General features: G+C 45.2%; 1 protein-coding gene across 6 annotated transcripts in view; it reads right to left on the bottom strand.

Annotated features, from left to right (window-relative positions):
* Positions 1 to 18848, bottom strand: part of LOC140403495 (echinoderm microtubule-associated protein-like 5) — a 415808-nt gene that overhangs the window by 123343 nt on the left and 273617 nt on the right. For all 6 annotated transcript variants that reach the window (XM_072491458.1, XM_072491449.1, XM_072491467.1 and 3 more), the window contains 4 exons: positions 14429 to 14517; positions 13069 to 13245; positions 12416 to 12617; positions 1852 to 1978 (listed from right to left, as the gene is read on the bottom strand). In XM_072491458.1, the coding sequence (XP_072347559.1) occupies positions 1852 to 1978; positions 12416 to 12617; positions 13069 to 13245; positions 14429 to 14517 (595 nt within the window). The remainder of the gene's footprint in view (positions 1 to 1851; positions 1979 to 12415; positions 12618 to 13068; positions 13246 to 14428; positions 14518 to 18848) is intronic.

Below are 18848 nucleotides of genomic sequence, written 5' to 3' on the forward strand. Positions count from 1 at the left end.
GAAGACATTCTGATGATTCACAATTGTTTTATTGTTATACTAGAGTTCAGCACAAATGCGAGTTTCCACCCTTCCCTTCTAGATCCTCTCCCTGCCTAGGAACAATCTCCTACTGGAGAAAACCCCAGCTCTCAAGTACAGTCTTCAATAAACATCACCTACTCTCAACTTACTCTGAAGTTAGTTCTGGCTTTCTAACGTTGTCACTGAGGACCTGGCATCAGCAATGCAATAACTTCCCTGACCTCATGTGGGCGATCAAGATAATTGAATGCATCTTAACATTACATCTGCTACCCGCCATACCACCAACCAGTCATCCAGTGCACCACTCACTCTTCAGCAATCCTGAGCATGCAGATATTCCAATGTTGCCAGCCTCATTCCCAGCTCCTGTTGAGGCCACATAGCTTCAGCTGAGCAGCTGTGAGAGACACACCACCCAAAACCAGTGCAACATCTTCACTGATATTATTCCTCTCTCTTGCAGGATAAAATAGCCCAGAACCACCAGGAGCAGAACAGAACCACTGGGAGACAGAGGCTCTTGCATCTCACATAGGAAACAGTGCTCCACATCATGAGGCTGGCTGCATCAGAGTCTGTGGCATCAGTTTGGTAAGAACATTGAGGAAGACAGTATGTTCCTGCCGTATGACCCTGAACTCCCAATCATCCTCATTTGGCATGATGTGTAAGCAACTGAAAGTTTGACCGTGGACCACTTGCTTTCTAATCCATTCACTTTCTTTTGACAATCAAATACTGTTCCCTGGCTCACCAAGGATGCTCCAGGAGAGGGAGAGCAACAGCTCGGCACTGAAGAAGTTACATCATCACTTGATTTGACACTCAAAGCCACTAGCTCTAATACTAGCACTGAAAGTATCTTAAAGGCTAGTTTAGAGTTGGGGTCAGCTCAGTGTGCCATTAGATATGAGTGGGTGTTGCTGGGTTGGGCGGAAAGGATAATTTATGCACTACCTCACTGGAGCTCAAAGTCACAGGAGTTCCATTACAGAGGTCTCAGGTGAGGACTTTGATGGGGTGCCGTAAAGAAGAGCACTCATGATGATGCACACCAAGATGATGGGTATACGAACTGGCCTGCCAGACAATCACCTGTCATTGTCAAGGGTCATGGAGGAGTCTGGCCCCAACTTAGCAGAGGGGATCACGTGAGGCTTGCCCTCTCTCCAGCCTTTTATTTCATCTTCCTGTTGCTTGCGCTACAGTCCCAGAAGCACTGCCATTGCAATCCATGAATCAGCATGATCCACATCCACCTCCTCATTTAATAAGATCAAATATGATTTGGCCAGAGTGGACTGGGAGCGGACACTCTTAGGTAAATCTTTGACAGAACAGTGGGATGCTTTCAAGAAGGAATTAGATATGGGAGGGGGGGGGGGGGGGGGGAAAGAGAGAGAGAGAGAAGGAAGGCGGGATCAGGGAATTGAACTTGATGATCAGCCATGATCATAATGAATGGCAGAGTAGGCTTGAAGGGCCAAATAGCCTCCTCCTGCTTCTATTTACTATGTTAAATTGTTGACATATTTTGCAAGTAAAACAATTATGTCCAGATTTCACGAAAACCCAGGAGACACTGGTGAACCCACTCAATGATTCACGATGCTATGCATGGGAGCACCACTGAAAAACATCTTTGCAGAGTGCGCACTATCTGACAAACTTCAATAAATAGTTTTATTGATAATTTACTCATGTTCTGTTATAGGATAACTTTGGAGTACCAAAACATTCCAAAAAGCATAATCTACATGAATTAGAATACAAAGGGCTAGGCAGCGTGTGCTGGAACATAATTTTCTTTCAGATGTAAAGTACCTTTCCTCTTGGGAAGGTTCTTTCTGCTGTAGATGAGGCTTGATTCCAGACATCGGCCGAAGGCTCGTTGTAAAGGCCCTAATGGTGTAATTGATTTCATTTTCCCGGGTAACATCACTGTCATAACCTACAACAACAAGCATAATGTATTAAAGGCTAATGTACATTAAATCTTTATGACAACTCATTTAATATTTTAAAAATTTAATCAGCGAAGAAACCTATCATTTGGAAATGGTTGCCAAGAATGATTTTACTTTGTAGGTGGAGGAATCACTAAATATGATGATCTATAACAAAGATTAAAATATTTAATCTGACTAAACTGAAAAGAATAGGATCACCATTTTCTTGGATCAGGAGGTAAAGATTCGAAGTCAGACAAAACACCATAACACTGGGTTATTCTGACCCCGGTCCAAATAGAAATAATGCTGTTCCTATTTACCAGTGTTCCTGCCCAAAGGGGAAATATAGGAGGCAGCTAATTCAAAGAAAGTTGACTGTTTTCTCACAAGTTCGATCCAGTATGTGACAATCTTCATCTATTGGGCCCCTTTCAAATACAGCAGATGACAGTACAACAGTCTAGTGTTTCAGTGCATTCTAAATCACTACTAGGCCTTACTACTTAAAAGTTGTGGCGAACACATTAAAATTGTGCATCAAAAACATTATGTGCCTTACTGGCATTGAAGGCAATCTGGAGAAAGTTCACCAGGTTGATCCCAGATATGGAGGGGTTCTCTTATGAGAAAAAGTTGAGTGGATTGGGCCTGTATTCAGTGAAGTTTAGAAAAATGAGAGGAGAGGGCGGCACGGTAGCATAGTGGTTAGCACTGATGCCTCATAGCGCCAGGTCCAGGTTCGATTCCCGGCTTGGGTCACTGTGCGGAGGAGTTTGCACGTTCTCCCTGTGTCTGCGTGGGTTTCCTCCCACAAGTCCTGAAAAATGTGCTGTTAGGTAATTTGGACATTCTGAATTCTCCCTGTGTACCCGAATAGACGGCGGAATGTGGCGACTGAGGGATTTTCACAGTAACTTAATTGCAGTGTTAATGTAAGCCTATTTGTGACATTAATAAAGATTATTATTGAAACATATAGGATTCTCAGGGGGATTAACAGGGTAGATGCTAAGAGGGTGTTTCCTCTTGTGGAAGAATCTAGGACCAGAGGGTATAATCTCTGCATAAGGGGTCACCCATTTCAGACAGAGATCAGGAGCAATTACTTCTCTCAGAGGGTAGTGAATCTATGGAATTGTTTACTGAACAGGCTTGTAGAGGCTGGGTCGTTAAGTATGTTCAAGGCTGAGATGGACAGATTGTTAATCAGTAAGGGAATCAAAGGTTATGGGGATAAGTGGGTGTGGTAGGCTATATTAGGAGTATCGCGGTACCTAGGTGGGATGTACCTTATACTGTAGTATGAGTGGTAGAACCTGCCTGGCTTGTTCCGCCCAGCAGGCGGAGCATAAGAGTGTGTTTCACCCACAGCAGTCATTCTGTACCGGAGATGCTGGGGTAACTACTTGTTCATTAAAGCCTTCAATTGAACTACAATCTCGCTTCAGTAGTGATTGATCGTGCATCAGTGGGGAAAGTGTAGTTGAGAATGATCACATCAGATCAGTCATGATCCAATTGAATGGCGGAGCAGGCTCGATGGGGCGAATGGCCACATCTGCTCCTATGTCTTATCATCTAATAGAACTTTAATCCTGTGTCTGTGTGTACTTTATTTCCCTTTACACTGATTCCCTGCATTTCAGTGTTAAAAATAGCTTCAATTGGGCTACAATCTCGCTTCAGTAGTGATTGATCATGGATCAATTTAATGAACAAGAATTGAAGAATGGCTGCTCTCCGCACCAAGCCAGAGTGTCTACAAATCAACCCCCACGCGGCAAATGCAGCAGCAACTTTTAAACATTGGCTGGTATGTTTCAATGGGTACATCAGGACTGCCCCGACTACCCACACGGAGGACCAGAAAATGCAAGTCCTCCACTCAAGGGTGAGCCCAAAAATCTACACGCTTATCGAAGATGCGGACGGTTTCGAGGACGCAATGACTTTGTTAAAAGAGCACTATGTCCTCACTGTGAATCAGGTGTACGATCGGCATCTTTTAGCTACCAGATGGCAGATCCCAGGGGAATCACTGGACAATTTTTACCGCGCATTGTTCGTGTTAAGTAGAAACTGTAACTGTCCACAAGTCTCAGCCAATGACCACATCGAATTCTTAATACGGGATGCTTTTGTTGCGGGCATGCTGTCCTCTAAAATCCGCCAGCGACTGCTGGAAAACGACACGCTAGGGCTTAAAGAGGCACGGAAACTTCCGCACTCCCTAGATGTAGCCTCCCGCAACGCTCAAGCCTACGTTCCCAACCGCGCGGTACCTGCATGGACAGGGTGGACCCCACCCGCGGCCGATTCCAAAGCACCCCTAAATTCCCCACAAACTTGTGCAGTGCGGCAGCCAGGAAACCCCGGTGGGGGGGGGGGGGGGGGGGGGGGGGGGGATGCTATTTTTGCAGGCAAAGGAAACACCACTGGCAAGGCTGCCCAGCCCGATCCGCAATCTGCAAGGGCTGCGGGAAGAAGGGGCACCTCGTGGCAGTATGCCAGGCCCGGTCGGCCGCCGCTGTCTCCACAGGCGAACCAGGCCCGCTGCCATTCCTCTCCTCACGGGCCATGTGCGATTCATGGGGGCAGCCATCTTGGATGACGTCTCAGGACCCCGACTCGGCTGGCCATGTATTGCCTGATGAGATCTCCCAGCCGGCCATGTGCAATTCATGGGGGCAGCCATCTTGGATGACGTCTCAGGACCCCGACTAGGGTGGCCGTATATCGCCCAATGAGATCTCTCAGCTTCTCCACAACTTGCCTCAGTGACACTGCACCAGTCTCGGCCCCCAACGCTTTCAACCGCTATGACGTCGGTACTCATCAACGGGCACAAGACATCCTGCTTGATCGACTCTGGGAGCACGTAGAGCTTCATCCATCCCAATACGGTAAGACACTGCTCCCTCACTGTACACCCGATTAAACAAAAGATCTCCCTGGCCTCTGGGTCCCACTCTGTGGAGATCCGGGGGTACTGCATAGCCAACCTCACGGTCCAGGGCGTGGAGTTCAATAACTTCCGACTCTACGTCCTCCCCCATCTCTGCGCTGCCACACTCCTGGGACTGGACCTCCAGTGTAACCTGCAAAGTTTCACGTTCAAATTCGGCGGCCCCATACCCCCCCTCACTGTCTGCGGCCTTGCGACCCTCAAGGTCGACCCGCCTTCCCTGTTTGCAAACCTTAACCCCGATTGCAAACCCGTCGCCACCAGGAGCAGACGGTACAGTGCCCAGGACCGGACCTGCATTGGGTCGGAAGTCCAACGGTTACTACAGGAAGGCATTATCAAGGTCAACAACAGCCCCTGGAGAGCTCAAGTGGTGGTTGTAGAGACCGGGGAGAAACATAGGATGGTCATAGACTACAGTCAGACCATCAACAGGTATACGCAGCTCGACGCGTACCCTCTCCCCCGCATATCTGAAATGGTCAACCAGATAGCGCAATACAAGGTTTTCTCCACAGTAGACCTTAAATCAGCCCACCACCAGCTCCCCATTCGCCCGGACAACCGCAAGTACACTGCATTCAAAACAGATGGGCGGCTCTACCACTTTCTAAGGGTTCCCTTTGGTGTCACAAATGGGGTCTCGGTCTTCCAACGGGAGATAGGCTGAATGGTTGACCAGTATGGTCTGCGGGCCACGCTCCCGTACCTCGACAATGTCACCGTCTGCGGCCATGACCAGCAGGACCACGACACCAACCTCCGCAAAAATTCCTCCACACCGCAAAAATCCTTAACTTAACCTATAGATTATCATAGAATTTACAGTGCAGAAGGAGGCCATTCGGCCCATCGAGTCTGCACCGGCTCTTGGAAAGAGCACCCTATCAACACCTCCACCCTATCCCCATAACCCAGTAGCCCCACCCAACACGAAGGGCAATTTTGGATACTAAGGGCAATTTACCATGGCCAATCCACCTAACCTGCACATCTTTGGACTGTGGGAGGAAACCGGAGCACCCGGAGAAAACCCACGCACACACGGGGAGGATGTGCAGACTCCACACAGACAGTGAACCAAGCCGGGAATCGAACCTGGGACCCTGGAGCTGTGAAGCAATTGTGCTATCCACCATGCTACAGTGCTGCCCCGACCCTGAACGCATGCGCCCCCTTATGGAGTTCCCCCTCCCTCACTGCCCCAAGGTCTTGAAGCGCTGCCTCGGGTTTTTCAGCTATGTGGTAGTATGTATTGGGGGTCATGTGGGACTGGAAGCCCTAATGTCATTGGCTGACAGATCCCGGGTCCTGGTTGGCCGTTGACCTCATACTCCGCCCTGAAGGCGAAGTATAAGAAGCCGGTGCCTTCCCCCGCATGCCAGTTTACTATCGGGCTGCTGGGGAACAGACACGCTTAATAAAGCCTCATCGACTTCACTCTATTTGTCTCACGGAGTCTTTGTGCGCCACAAGCTATTACGCCCAGTGGGTCCCTAACTACGCAGACAAAGCCCGACCCCTAATCCAGTCCACAACCTACCCCTGTCGTCGGTGGCCCGCCAGGCCTTCAGCCGCATCAAAGCAGACATTACAAAGGCCACGATGCACGCCATCGACGAGTCCCTCCCTTTTCAGGTCGAGAGTGATGTGTCCGACGTAGCTCTGGCTGCCACCCTCAACCAAGCGGGCAGACCCGTGGCCTTCTTCTCCCGTACATGCTTCCGAAATTCGCCATTCCTCGGTCGAAAAAGAGGCACAAGCCATAGTAGAAGCTGTGCGACATTGGAGGCATTACCTGGCCGGCAGGAGATTCACTCTCCTCACTGACCAACGGTCGGTGGCGTTCATGTTCGATAATGCACAGCGGGTCAAGATAAAAAAACGACAAGATCTTGCGGTGGAGGATAGAACTCTCCACCTACAACTACGAGATCTTGTATCGTCCCGGGAAGCTAAACGAGCCTCCTGATGCCCTGTCCCGCGGCACATGTGGTACTGCACAAGTGGATCGCCTCCGAGCCCTCCACGAGGACCTCTGCCACCTGGGGGTCACTCGTTTTTTCCACTTCATTAAGACCCGCAACCTGCCCCACTCCATCGAGGAGGTCAGGACAGCCACCAGGGACTGCCAAATTTGCGCGGAGTGCAAACCGCACTTCTGCTGGCCAGAGAGGGCGCACCTGATAAAGGCTTCCCGTCCCTTTGAACGCCTCAGCATGGACTTCAAAGGCGCCCCCCCCTCCACCGACCGCAACACGTACTTCCTGAACGTGATTGACGAGTACTCCCGGTTCCCTTTCGCCATCCCCTGCCCCGACATGACCGCAACCACCGTCATCAAGACCCTCTAGGGTATCTTTACACTGTTCGGTTTCCCCGCGTACATACACAGTGATAGGGGGTCCTCCTTTATGAGCGACGAACTGCGTCAATTCCTGCTCAACAGGGGCATTGCCTCAAGCAGGATGACCAGTTATAACCCCTGGGGAAATGGGCAGGTAGAGAGGGAGAACGGAACGGTCTGGAAGACCGTTCTACTGGCCCTACGATCCAGGAATCTCTCAGTCTCCCGCTGGCAAGAAGTCCTCCCAGAGGCCCTCCACGCCATCCAGTCACTGCTCTGTACAACTACCAACCAGACACCTCATGAACGTCTCCTTGTCTTCCCCAGGAAGTCCTCCTCCGGGACCTGCAAGCCGCACTTCTACAGGCCAGAGAAAGCGCACCTGGTGAAGGCTTCCCGCCCGTTTGAACGCCTCAGCGTGGATTTCAAAGGGCCCCTTCCCTCCACCGACCGCAACATGTATTTCTTAAACGTGATTGATGAGTACTCCCGGTTCCCTTTCGTCATCCCCTGTCCCGACATGACAACTGCCACCAATATTAAAGCCCTCCACAGCATCTTTACCCTGTTCAGTTTCCCCACCTACATCCATAGCAATAGGGGGTCCTCCTTCATGAGTGACGAGCTGCGTCAATTCCTGCTCATCAAGGGCATTGCCTCCAGCATGACGACCAGTTACAACCCCCCTGGAAACGGGCAGGTAGAGAGGGAGAATGGGACGGTCTGGAAGGCTGTCCTACTGGCCCTGCCGTCCAAGTATCTCCCCATGTCCCGATGGCAGGAGGTCCTCCCCGATGCACTTCACTCCATCCGATCATTACTGTACCAACGAAACACCTCATGAATGTCTCCTTGCCTTCCCTAGGAAGTCCTCCTCGGGGACCTCGCTCCCAACATGGCTGGCACACCCCGGACCCGTCCTGCTCCGCAAACACGTACGGGCCCACAAGTCGGACCCACTGGTCAAGAGGGTACATCTCCTCAATGCTAACCCCCAGTATGCCTATGTGGTGCACCCCGACGGCCGACAAGACACGGTCTCCCTCCGGGATCTGGCCCCCGCTGGATCCCCACCCTCACACCCCCACCAACCCCAACCATTATTTCACCGGCGCACACCACCGCAGCCCCCTTCCCAGGAGGATCCGTCCTCCCACTGGCCCCATCCGAATGCAATGAAGTTGAAGACGACACGCTCCCAGAGCCACGGATATCCGAGCCGATGCCAGCATCACCGCCGGGACTGCGACGATCGCAGAGGACGACCAGGGCCCCCGATCGGCTGATCGTTTCATTGTAAAATGAACTTGTAAATAATTGTCTGTAAATATGTGTATTGCATGTAAAGGCACTGAAGGGTACCGCTATAACCTCTACCACTGTAAAAGCAAGACCACCTGCTCTTTTTTTAAACAGGGGGTGAATGTGGTAGGCTATATTAGGCGTATCGTGGTACCTAGGTGGGATGTACCTTATACTGTAGTATGAGTGGTAGAACCTGCCAGCTTGTTCCGCCCAGCAGGCGGAGCATAAGAGTGTGTTTCACCCACAGCAGTCATTCTGTACCGGAGATGCTGGGGTAACTACTTGTTCATTAAAGCCTTCAATTGGACTACAATCTCGCTTCAGTAGTGATTGATCGTGCATCAGTGGGGAAAGTGTAGTTGAGAATGATCACATCAGATCAGTCATGATCTAATTGAATGGCGGAGCAGGCTCGATGGGGCGAATGGCCACATCTGCTCCTATGTCTTATCATCTAATAGAACTTTAATCCTGTGTCTGTGTGTACTTTATTTCCCTTTACACTGATTCCCTGCATTTCAGTGTTAAAAATAGCTAAAATAACAGAAAATGTATATTTTCCTGTGATCCATGATGTGGTCTAATGTTAAAACAAAAATTGAAGGCTAATCTTAAATCTGAAAACAAAATAATATTGTTATTTTGATCACAGTTGATTCACACTTCTAACGTTAAAATGTGAGAGAATACAACCAGTGAATCTTGCAATCTTCAAGTATCTAGATGGAATTTCGAACGTTTAGCATATGTTTTCCTCATAGTTTCCCCCAAATGAGGGAAATAAAAAGTGAAATTGGAAGAGTAAAAGGAACTTTGGAAGGACAATTGATCTTTTAGGTGGACGTGTTGTAAATTATGTCTTTCCATAGTCTGCACCGATCTCTAAAAGACCACCCTACCTAGGCTCACTCCCCTACCCTATCCTCATAGCCCTGTCTAACCTACACCCTGAGACTAAGGGACAATTTAGCATGGTCAATGCACCCAACCTGCACATCTTTGGACTTTGGGAGGAAAACGGATCACCAGTGGAAACCCACATAGACACGGGGAGAACGTGCACACTCCGCACAGTCACCCAGGGGCGGACTTGAACCTGGGTCCATGGCGCTGTGAGACAGCAGTGCTAACCACTGTGCCACCCTAGTGGAACACAACAGTTATCCAACACTTTGATCTGCCAAGTGAATTGAAATTCAGTTGAATAGTTTTAAGCTGTGTACATCTTATTCAGGGTTAATTGTTAGTTCTGAGCTCTATTTCTTCCAGCAAAAACAGAAGATTAATGACTCTGGATATCCAGCTGTAAGGGATGTTGACTACTCACAATAGCTGCAGAGATGTTTGAATGCTTATTCTGTCAAGCAATTAATATAAACCTAGCCATATTTGGGACAGAGTGAAGATCAAACTTCATTGTAATTTTAATAATAAATGCATCAACTTGCGTCTATATATTATTTTCTTCTTCGTGGATTTCATTCTAAATTATGAAGGACTAAAACAAAAAAGACATGAATAATCTTAAAATTGTGGCAAAAGATCAGAGCATATTCCGAAGGCTCAATTTGACCAACACAATACTGAAAGCTATTGGTGTTAGTCTTGAGAGAAACAACCGAATCCCCAAGTGTCAACATTTTGGTTGTAGTAAAATATACATTCCTGTTGAGCTATCTCCAAATTACGCTAAGTATTTGAAAATAATTAGTAATTACAAGCAGCATGATAAAAGTAATTTCTAGAGTTTCCAACAGTCACACAGGAAGCAGCCTTTCTCAATTCCAAACAGTAAACTCTATAGAATCCAGCGATGTTGCATCCCAAGTGGATGATGAAAAAGTCCATTCTATTTTGGGGTTGCAAGTGTGCGAAGGCTGAAGGATTTGATTGACAAGTTTAACCTTCAGTTGTCTTGCAGGGTATGACACAAATGAGGTACATTAAAGTTACATCAAGGCAACCAAGTTTAATTTAAACACATATTCTCAATCTCCCAAACTGAGAGAGTGACCGATATCAACTTGGTTCAGTAAAATGTATTTTTACCCTTCGCCTGGAAGAAGGTGGGTTGACATCCATTTGACACTGAAATAGACAGATACTCCAGTTTGGCCTGGACGAAATACTAAACTGAGGATCCACCTGTCTGTTTCACTGACTCAGCTGGATATTAAAGATTTAACGGCACTATTCAAAGAGCAGAGTTCTCCCAGTATCCCAGGTAACATTCTTCCTTCAACTAACTGCAGTGAAAACAGAATAACTGATCATTTACCTCATTTGCCATGTACAAAACGGCTGCCACATGTATCCATATTAACACAACTAACTGCACTTTCTTGTACGTGAAATGCTTTGGGATATTTCAGAGATGTGACAAGACATAATATAAACGCAAATTATTTCACAGCTGCAGGCAATGAATATCAAATGCAGATTGACACTCATTTTGTAGGAAAACAGCTCCAACGTAAGTTACCTGTTTCACTCAGCCAAACACATACATTTTATTTTCTCTGTACCGTTCACTGCCTTGCAAGGTGGGCTTAAAGTTGCACTGTTAGATAAACAGAAAGTTTAGACTCTTATACTGAGTGCTTAGACTCTTATACGGAGTGCTAATTCACAGTTTAAGCAGCTGATCCCGACTGGTCTTGCTGCAGCTGAGGAACTGGGGAAATCAGTGATTCAGCAGTTTAGTGCTTGGATTTTAACTCAAATATGGCATCACATTTGGGGCGAAATTCTCCCGAAACGGCGCGATGTCCGCCGACTGGCGCCCAAAACGGCGCCAATCAGACGGGCATCGCGCCGCCCCAAAGGTGTGGAATGCTCCGCATCTTTGGGGGCCGAGCCCCAACATTAGGGGCTAGGCCGACGCCGGAGGAATTTCTGCCCCACCAGCTGGCGGAAACGGCCTTTGTTGCCCCGCCAGCTGGCGCGGAAATGACATGTCGGGGCGGTGCATGCGCGGGAGCGTCAGCTGAAAGTTTCCCGCGCATGCGCAGTGGAGGGAGTCTCTTCCGCCTCCACCATGGTGGAGACCGTGGCGGAGGCGGAAGGGAAAGAGTGCCCCCACGGCACAGGCCCGCCCGCGGATCGGAGGGCCCAGATCGCGGGCCAGGCCACCGTGGGGGCACCCCCCGGGGTCAGATCGCCCCGCGCCCCCCCCAGGACCCCGGAGCCCGCCTACGCCGCCTTGTCCCGCCATTCAAAAGGTGGTTTAATCCACGCCGGCGGGACAGACAATTTATCGGCGGGACTTCGGCCCATCCGGGCCGGAGAATCCAGCGGGGGGGCCCGCCAACCGGCGCGGCCCGATTCCCGCCCCCGCCGAATATCCGGTACCGGAGACTTCGGCAGCCAGCGGGGGCGGGATTCACGGCAGCCCCCGGCGATTCTCCAACCCGGCGGGGGGTCGGAGAATGATGCCCCTGGTGTGAAAATCTCAGTTCAATAGTAAATACCTTCAGTAAATCTAGCACTAAAGTAGATATTTTGACGAAATACAATCAAAAAGTGAACTTTATTGCATCGTATTTATGTCAAAATGTTTTGTAAAAACAAAATTTCAACGTAGAACATTTGAGGGGGGAACCACATGGGTTTTGCCATGATATCTTTTCTATGCAAATAAGCTTGGTCTAGATCCAACAAAGAAAATGGTGGCAAAAATAATCCATCTTCAGTCACAGAACACAATTTACAACAAATTCATCTGTAGAATTACAGGGTGTGAAACATTATTTAATAGCATCTCTATTTTCAGAGTATTCCAGTTAATCTGATATGCCAAACAGTATAAGTTATACCCACCTCCATCTTCATCAGAATCAAAATCAGACTCCTCACTGTCATATTGAATGGCCTGTTTGTAACCTTCCGCCTCATGTGTCCAAATCATCATTGTTGTGTCTGCTCCCCCAACTGTAACGAGCAAACTATCATCATGTGTCCACCGTACATTTGTTACATGTGTGCTGTGAGCCACATATCTTTTGAATTTCCCATACTTTCCCTGAATTCAAAAAGAAAACCAACAAAAATCAATTCCATTTACATATGTCAAAGTGACAATAATGGCTGTAAATTGGATGCATTTCTTTTTTCTTACAAAATCTGCACGCTGTCACAGTCTCAATTTATCTTGATGAATTATTTAAAGTAAATAAAACAATTTTTAGATGGTTGAGATGAGAAACAAATAGTAAAAGGTAGAACTTTCTGGCCTTTATTAATCATTCAAATAAGGTAGCAATTTATTTCTCGAAATATTAATGACAGAAAACTCACTTCTTAATTTTAGATAAAAAAGGGCGAAACCGCAATTGGTTCAACACCAGGCAAAGGACAGGCAGTTTAATGTCTTACTTTCTTATCCACTTTCATTTATTGAAATACAATATGCACAAAGGAACACATTTATCACATTATTTGAACTATCAAAATAAAAATGAATGTGCAATTACCTTCACAGGATATCGGAACAACTTCACAAATCCAAAGTCATCTCCTGTAACTAGTACCTTTTTGTTACTAGTGAGACAGGATGCGGAAACATCTGTGATATCGCTTACCATGGGCCAGATACCTTCACATGAAGGACCTAAGACACAAGTCCAAGAGGTCCAGTCTAACTTGTCCACCTGAAAAGTAAGTCTGTTGTTGTGATAAAGTCTATTAATAGATATAAATCTGATCTCAAAAATGATCTCAAAAACTACTGACATAAAAATAGTTAGCTGCACATTATTCCTTAAAAGATGCTTTTCTCCTCCTTTGAAATAACTGTTTGGATATTAGTTAGGGTTTGTTGCTCAACAAATGTTCATCAAATTTTAAATAACTTTAAAATAAGTGGTTAAAGTCCAATTTAACAGATTGTGCTAGTTTTCTTTACTGATGTCAACACATTTGAACAAAAAACAGCAGTTGGCACATTCTCTCCGTGTACTTGGCACATTCCGCCCGTGTCTGCGTGAGTCTCACCCCCACAACCCAAAAAGATGTGCAGGGTAGGTGAATTGGCTAGGCTAAATTGCCTCTTTATTGGGAAAAAAAGAATTGGGTACTCTGAAATTTTTTAAAAATCAGCCTGCTAAAGATACTACCTGAAAGTACTTGCTGTAAAATAACAGCACGTTTAATGAGCACACCATTATTAACACAAAGCATGGCAAGAAAAAATACCTACTTCAGTACAATTTGTAATTAAGTTGCTGAACTATTTGCTCCGCTTCACCATTAGCCTCGCAAGAACGATAGCTTGCCCTTAACCTCCCTTTAAGATATTGCTGCATTCATAGATTCATTGCCAATTAAACTCTTCACAAAAAGTTAGAACTGATAAGTGCCCTTTCGATGAGGAGATTTATGCTCCTGTAATGTTATAAAACCTTTCTGGCCCAAGGAGGGAATGATTGAAATTGAGGTATCATTCCTACAAGTAGTAAATTGTTGTTAGGGGATTTTATATGTTATATATTTTTTTTAAATCTCTTACTTTGCCAATGCCCTTTTTGCACTCTTAATCCAATCTTTCTTTTCTCCTTTATTTCTTCTTCTATACCTGATTTGATTTTAAAATCACCAAATTTCTTTCTCTGCCATTCATCTGCTTCTTTCTCAATTCGTAGCTCTCCTTTCTTGCGCAGAAAAACTGTTGGCCCCATTGTTCACCCAAATCCCAGATACCTCGTTGACCTCACCATGTGGTTATCAATTTGCATTTCCAGCACAAACACTTTTCAGCTGAAGTGTGAGGGGAAATGTCCAACGGTATTTGGTATGCCCCGTTCAGCAAATTTTGGGCCATGATATTTATCTTACCTCGGCCTTATTTATAATCTGAGGTTTCCCACGAGGAGCTTCAAAGAATAACTGTTCCTTAGCACCAGTATTAACTTGTAAGAGTTTTCCTGTTGAAAAGTGAAACATGTTGTTGTTCAACATCAGGAACTATTCCATCAATCCTTAACTTCAACAAATTAGATTGATGTGAAGAAAAGCAGAGAACAATTTGATTTCAGCAAAAGGAACAAGTCCTTAATTCTTGTCTGCACAACCTCAGTCCCACACTATTTGGCTGACTCTCATTGCCCTCCAAATCCTAGCAAGCTACTCATTTGGAAAAACAATTAGCACTTAAGTGTCCAATACCTTCTCAATGCAGCTAATTATGGGCAGAAAATACATTTGCTAGTATCATCCAATATACTGAGAGGAACATTTTACATTTAAAGTTCTTTACCATTAAAAAAAACAATAAATGACTTGTTCTTTGACAAGAGAGTCAAGGGTTATGAGGGGTGGAGGGCAGTCAGAAAAGTGGAGTGAGGGCAGTCAGAAAAGTGGAGTGAGGCCACAATCAGATCGACCATGATCTTATCGAATGACAGAGCAGGTTTGAGGGACAAATGGCCTACTCCTGCTCTTAATTCTTATGTTATTGTTGTCATGTGAGAGTACCTTTAAGAAGTGGGTGTTTATAAATGGGTATGTATATAAATATCTGTAGTGAGAGTACCTTTAAAAAATGGGTGTTTATTACTGCAGTGATGTCAGAGAGTGGGTGGAGCTGGGCTGTCTTGTCAGCGTTTTACTTTTGCTTTAGGCTTTTTGCTGCAGGGTGGGTTTGGTTTCATTTTAGTTTTGGAGAAGCTGCAATCACAGCAGGATGTGTGTGAATCTCTGCAAGCTTATGAGTGTCCATTTGCTGATTTCAACGTGGCAACTGTTCTCAGTAGTGAAGTTAAGCCTTATGTCTTTCTGTTAAAAGGTGTTTTTAATTCTTATGGATGTTAAAAGGAAAGCTTAAAGGATTACTTAGTGTTGTAGTCTTTGGGGGTTGTATTCGAATTAATGCTTGCTAAGATGGTCACTGTATGTTTTAAAAAGGTTAACTTGAGTTCATAGAATAAACATTGTTTTGCTTTAAAAAATACTTTTCCATTTCTGCTGTACCACACCTGTAGAGTGGGCCGCATGCTCCCCATACCACAATCTATTAAAAGTTGTGGGTCAGGTGAACTCCATGATACACTTTGGGTTCTCTAAACCCTGGCCCATAACAAATTGGGGGCTCGAGGGGGATAAAAGCCAAGCCTATCTATTGGATTGGCTTAGTGAACTTAAAGACAGTGAGGGGTGAGCATATTGTGGTTGCTTTTCAGGTGTGGTATTTTAGTTTAAGTAGGGAGTGTTTTGTGGACAATGGCTCTTTCAGAGGCTCAGAAGTTTTTGGGGTGGAGACGGTCACACGCAGTACCATACGGACAGAGACTAAAAGCAGACTGTTAGATTTGGCAAAACCATTGCAGTTTAACATTACCTGACAAAATGCAAAAATATGAGGTAATTATGGCAGTGGCTAAGCATTTAAAGTTGCCTGAGATACAGTCTGACTCCTTAGAAATGGCAAAGATCCAGTTGCAGATTAAGCAACTTGAACAGGAAAAAGAACTAAAGCAGCTTGAATATGCAATGAGAGAAAAAGAAGAGAGAAGAAAGGAACAAAGAAAGAGATAGAGAGAAAAAGGAAAGAGATAGCGAGGAAAGGGAAAAAGAGAGAGTTTGAACTTCAGAAAATGGCTATGCAACATAAGTCAGTTAAAATTGGCAGACGTAAAGGGAAACGCACAGTTGGAGGATAGTGAGAAAGAGCGTCATAGCCGAAGGCTTGGTGGGGATCTATTTAAATATGTCTAAGCATTGCCAAGATTTGACGAGAAGGAGGTGGAAGCCTTTTTCATTTCATTTGAGAAGGTAGCTAAACAAATGAAATGGCCACGGGACATGTGGGTATTATTGATTCAAACAAAGCTGGTAAGTAGGGCTAGTGAAGTGTTTGCATCACTACCGGAGGAGGTATCTGGAACGTATGAGGAGGTGAAAAAATCCATCTTAGGTGCATATGAACTAGTGCCTGAAGCTTACAGACAAAGGTTTAGAAATTTAAGGAAAGAATTTGGTCAAACAACATGGAGTTTGAAAGGCTCAAACAGTGTAATTTTGATAGGTGGATAAGGGCTTTGAAAATAGACCAAATGTATGAAGCTCTCAGAGACATTATGCTTTTGGAGGAGTTTAAAAATTCAATTCCTGATGCAGTGAGAACTCATGTGGAAGAGCAGAGGGTTAAAACTGCGAGATTAGCAGCAGAAATGGCAGATGATTATGAATTAGTTCATAAATCAAAGCTTGGTTTCCGACATCAGTTTCAGCCTGTGAGGGATAGAAACTGGGGACATGAGAAATACTCAAATGGTAAAGGTAAAGGTGATCTGATGGAAGATAAGAAGGAGCGTGTAGCTCAGATTAAAAAGAAATCCAGGAGGGTGGAAGAGAAATTAAAAGTTTCAAATGTTTTCACTGTAATAAACTAGGCCATGTAAAGTCACAGTGTTGGTGATTGAAGAAAAGCACTGGGAAGGCTGATGTGGTAAAACAGGGTAAAACGGTGGGGTTTGTTAAAGTGGTAAAGGAAAGCCCAAGTGAAGCGAAGGAGGTGCAAAATATTGTACAGCCTTATCAAGAGATGATTGATAAAAAGGTGCCAGATCTCTTTAAAGAATTTACTTGTGCAGGTAAAGTTTACTCATGTGTATCAGGAGGAGCAGGTAAAGAAGTCACAATTTTAAGAGATACGGGAGCTCGTCAATCTTTAATGGAGTTATGTAGCTTGGGAAGAATATTGCCAGAAAAGGTGGTAATATGTGGAATTCAGGGTGAGAGGAGTAGTGTTCCATTATATAAGGTAAGGTTAGAACGTCAAGTGAAGAGTGGTGAAGTGGTAGTAGGAGTAATAGAGAAACTATCTTGTCCAGGAATACAGTTTATCTTGGATAATGATGTAGCTGGATCGCAGGTGGGAGTGATGCCTACTGTGGTGGATAAGCCAGTGGAAAATCAGACAACTGAAGTGTTGAAGGACGAATATCCTGGGAATTTTCCGGATTGTGTAGTAACAAGGTCGCAAAGTCACAGGTTAAGACAAGAGGAGAAATCAAAGAGTGCAGATGAAGTGGAAGTTCAATTATCAGAAACGATTTTTGATCAGATGGTTGAAAAAGAACAAGAACAGGTGGAGGATGAGGCGGATATTTTTAGTTCAGGAACATTGGTGGAGTTACAACAGAAAGATATAGAAATAAAACGGATGTATCAGAAAGTATATACGGAAGAGGAATCTGAGTGTATACCAGAGTGTTATTACTGTAAAAGTGATGTCTTGATGAGAAAATGGAGACCTTTACATATGCAGGCGGATGAAAAGTGGGCAGAAGTTCATCAAGTACTATTGCCGGTAGGGTATAGAAAGGAGGTGTTGCGAGTTGCACATGAGGTACGAGTGGGAGATCATTTGGGAATAAGGAAAACTCAAGCTAAAATACAAAAACATTTTTATTGGCCTGGACTACATAAAGATGTAGTTAAATTCTGTCAATCATGTCGCACATGTCAAGTGATAGGGAAACCTCAAGCAGTGATAAAACCAGCGCCCTTAATACCCATTCCAGCATTTGAGGAACCTTTTACAAGGGTCCTAATTGATTGCGTAGGACCGCTTCCTAAAACGAAAAGTCGGAATCAATATCTTTTGACGATAATGGATGTGTCTACTATGTTTCCAGAGGCCATTCCAGTACGCAATATTACAGCTAAAAAGATCGTGGCGGAGTTACTTAAATTCTTTACTAGATATGGACTACCCACAGAAATACAATCGGATCAAGGATCAAATTTTACCTCAAGGTTATTCAAAGAAGTTATGGATAGCTTAGGAATAAAACAATTTAAATCAACTGCGTACTATCCAGGATCACAGGGAGCGTTAGAAAGGTGACATCAGACATTAAAGACAATGTTGAGGGCTTATTGTCAAGATTATCCAGAGGATTGGGATAAAGGAATTCCATTCGTACTGTTTGCAATTCGGGATGCATTAAATAAGTCAACCAAATTCAGTCCTTTTGAACTAATTTTTGGTCATGAGGTAAGAGGACCACTTAAATTGATTAAGGAAAAATTGGTGAGTGAGAAATCGGAAATTACATTATTGGATTACGTGTCAAATTGGATTACGTGTCAAATTTTAGGGAATGATTAAATAGAGCAGGTGAATTGGCTAGACAACATTTAAAAGTTGCACAAAATGTGATGAAACGGGTAGCGGACAAGAAATCCAAAGTTCGTAGTTTTGCCAGTGGAGATAAAGTTTTAGTATTGTTACCAGTGGCAGGTGAGCCGT

The sequence above is a fragment of the Scyliorhinus torazame genome, chromosome 2 (genome assembly GCF_047496885.1).
Source record: "Scyliorhinus torazame isolate Kashiwa2021f chromosome 2, sScyTor2.1, whole genome shotgun sequence".
NCBI classification, from domain to species: Eukaryota; Metazoa; Chordata; class Chondrichthyes; order Carcharhiniformes; family Scyliorhinidae; genus Scyliorhinus; species Scyliorhinus torazame.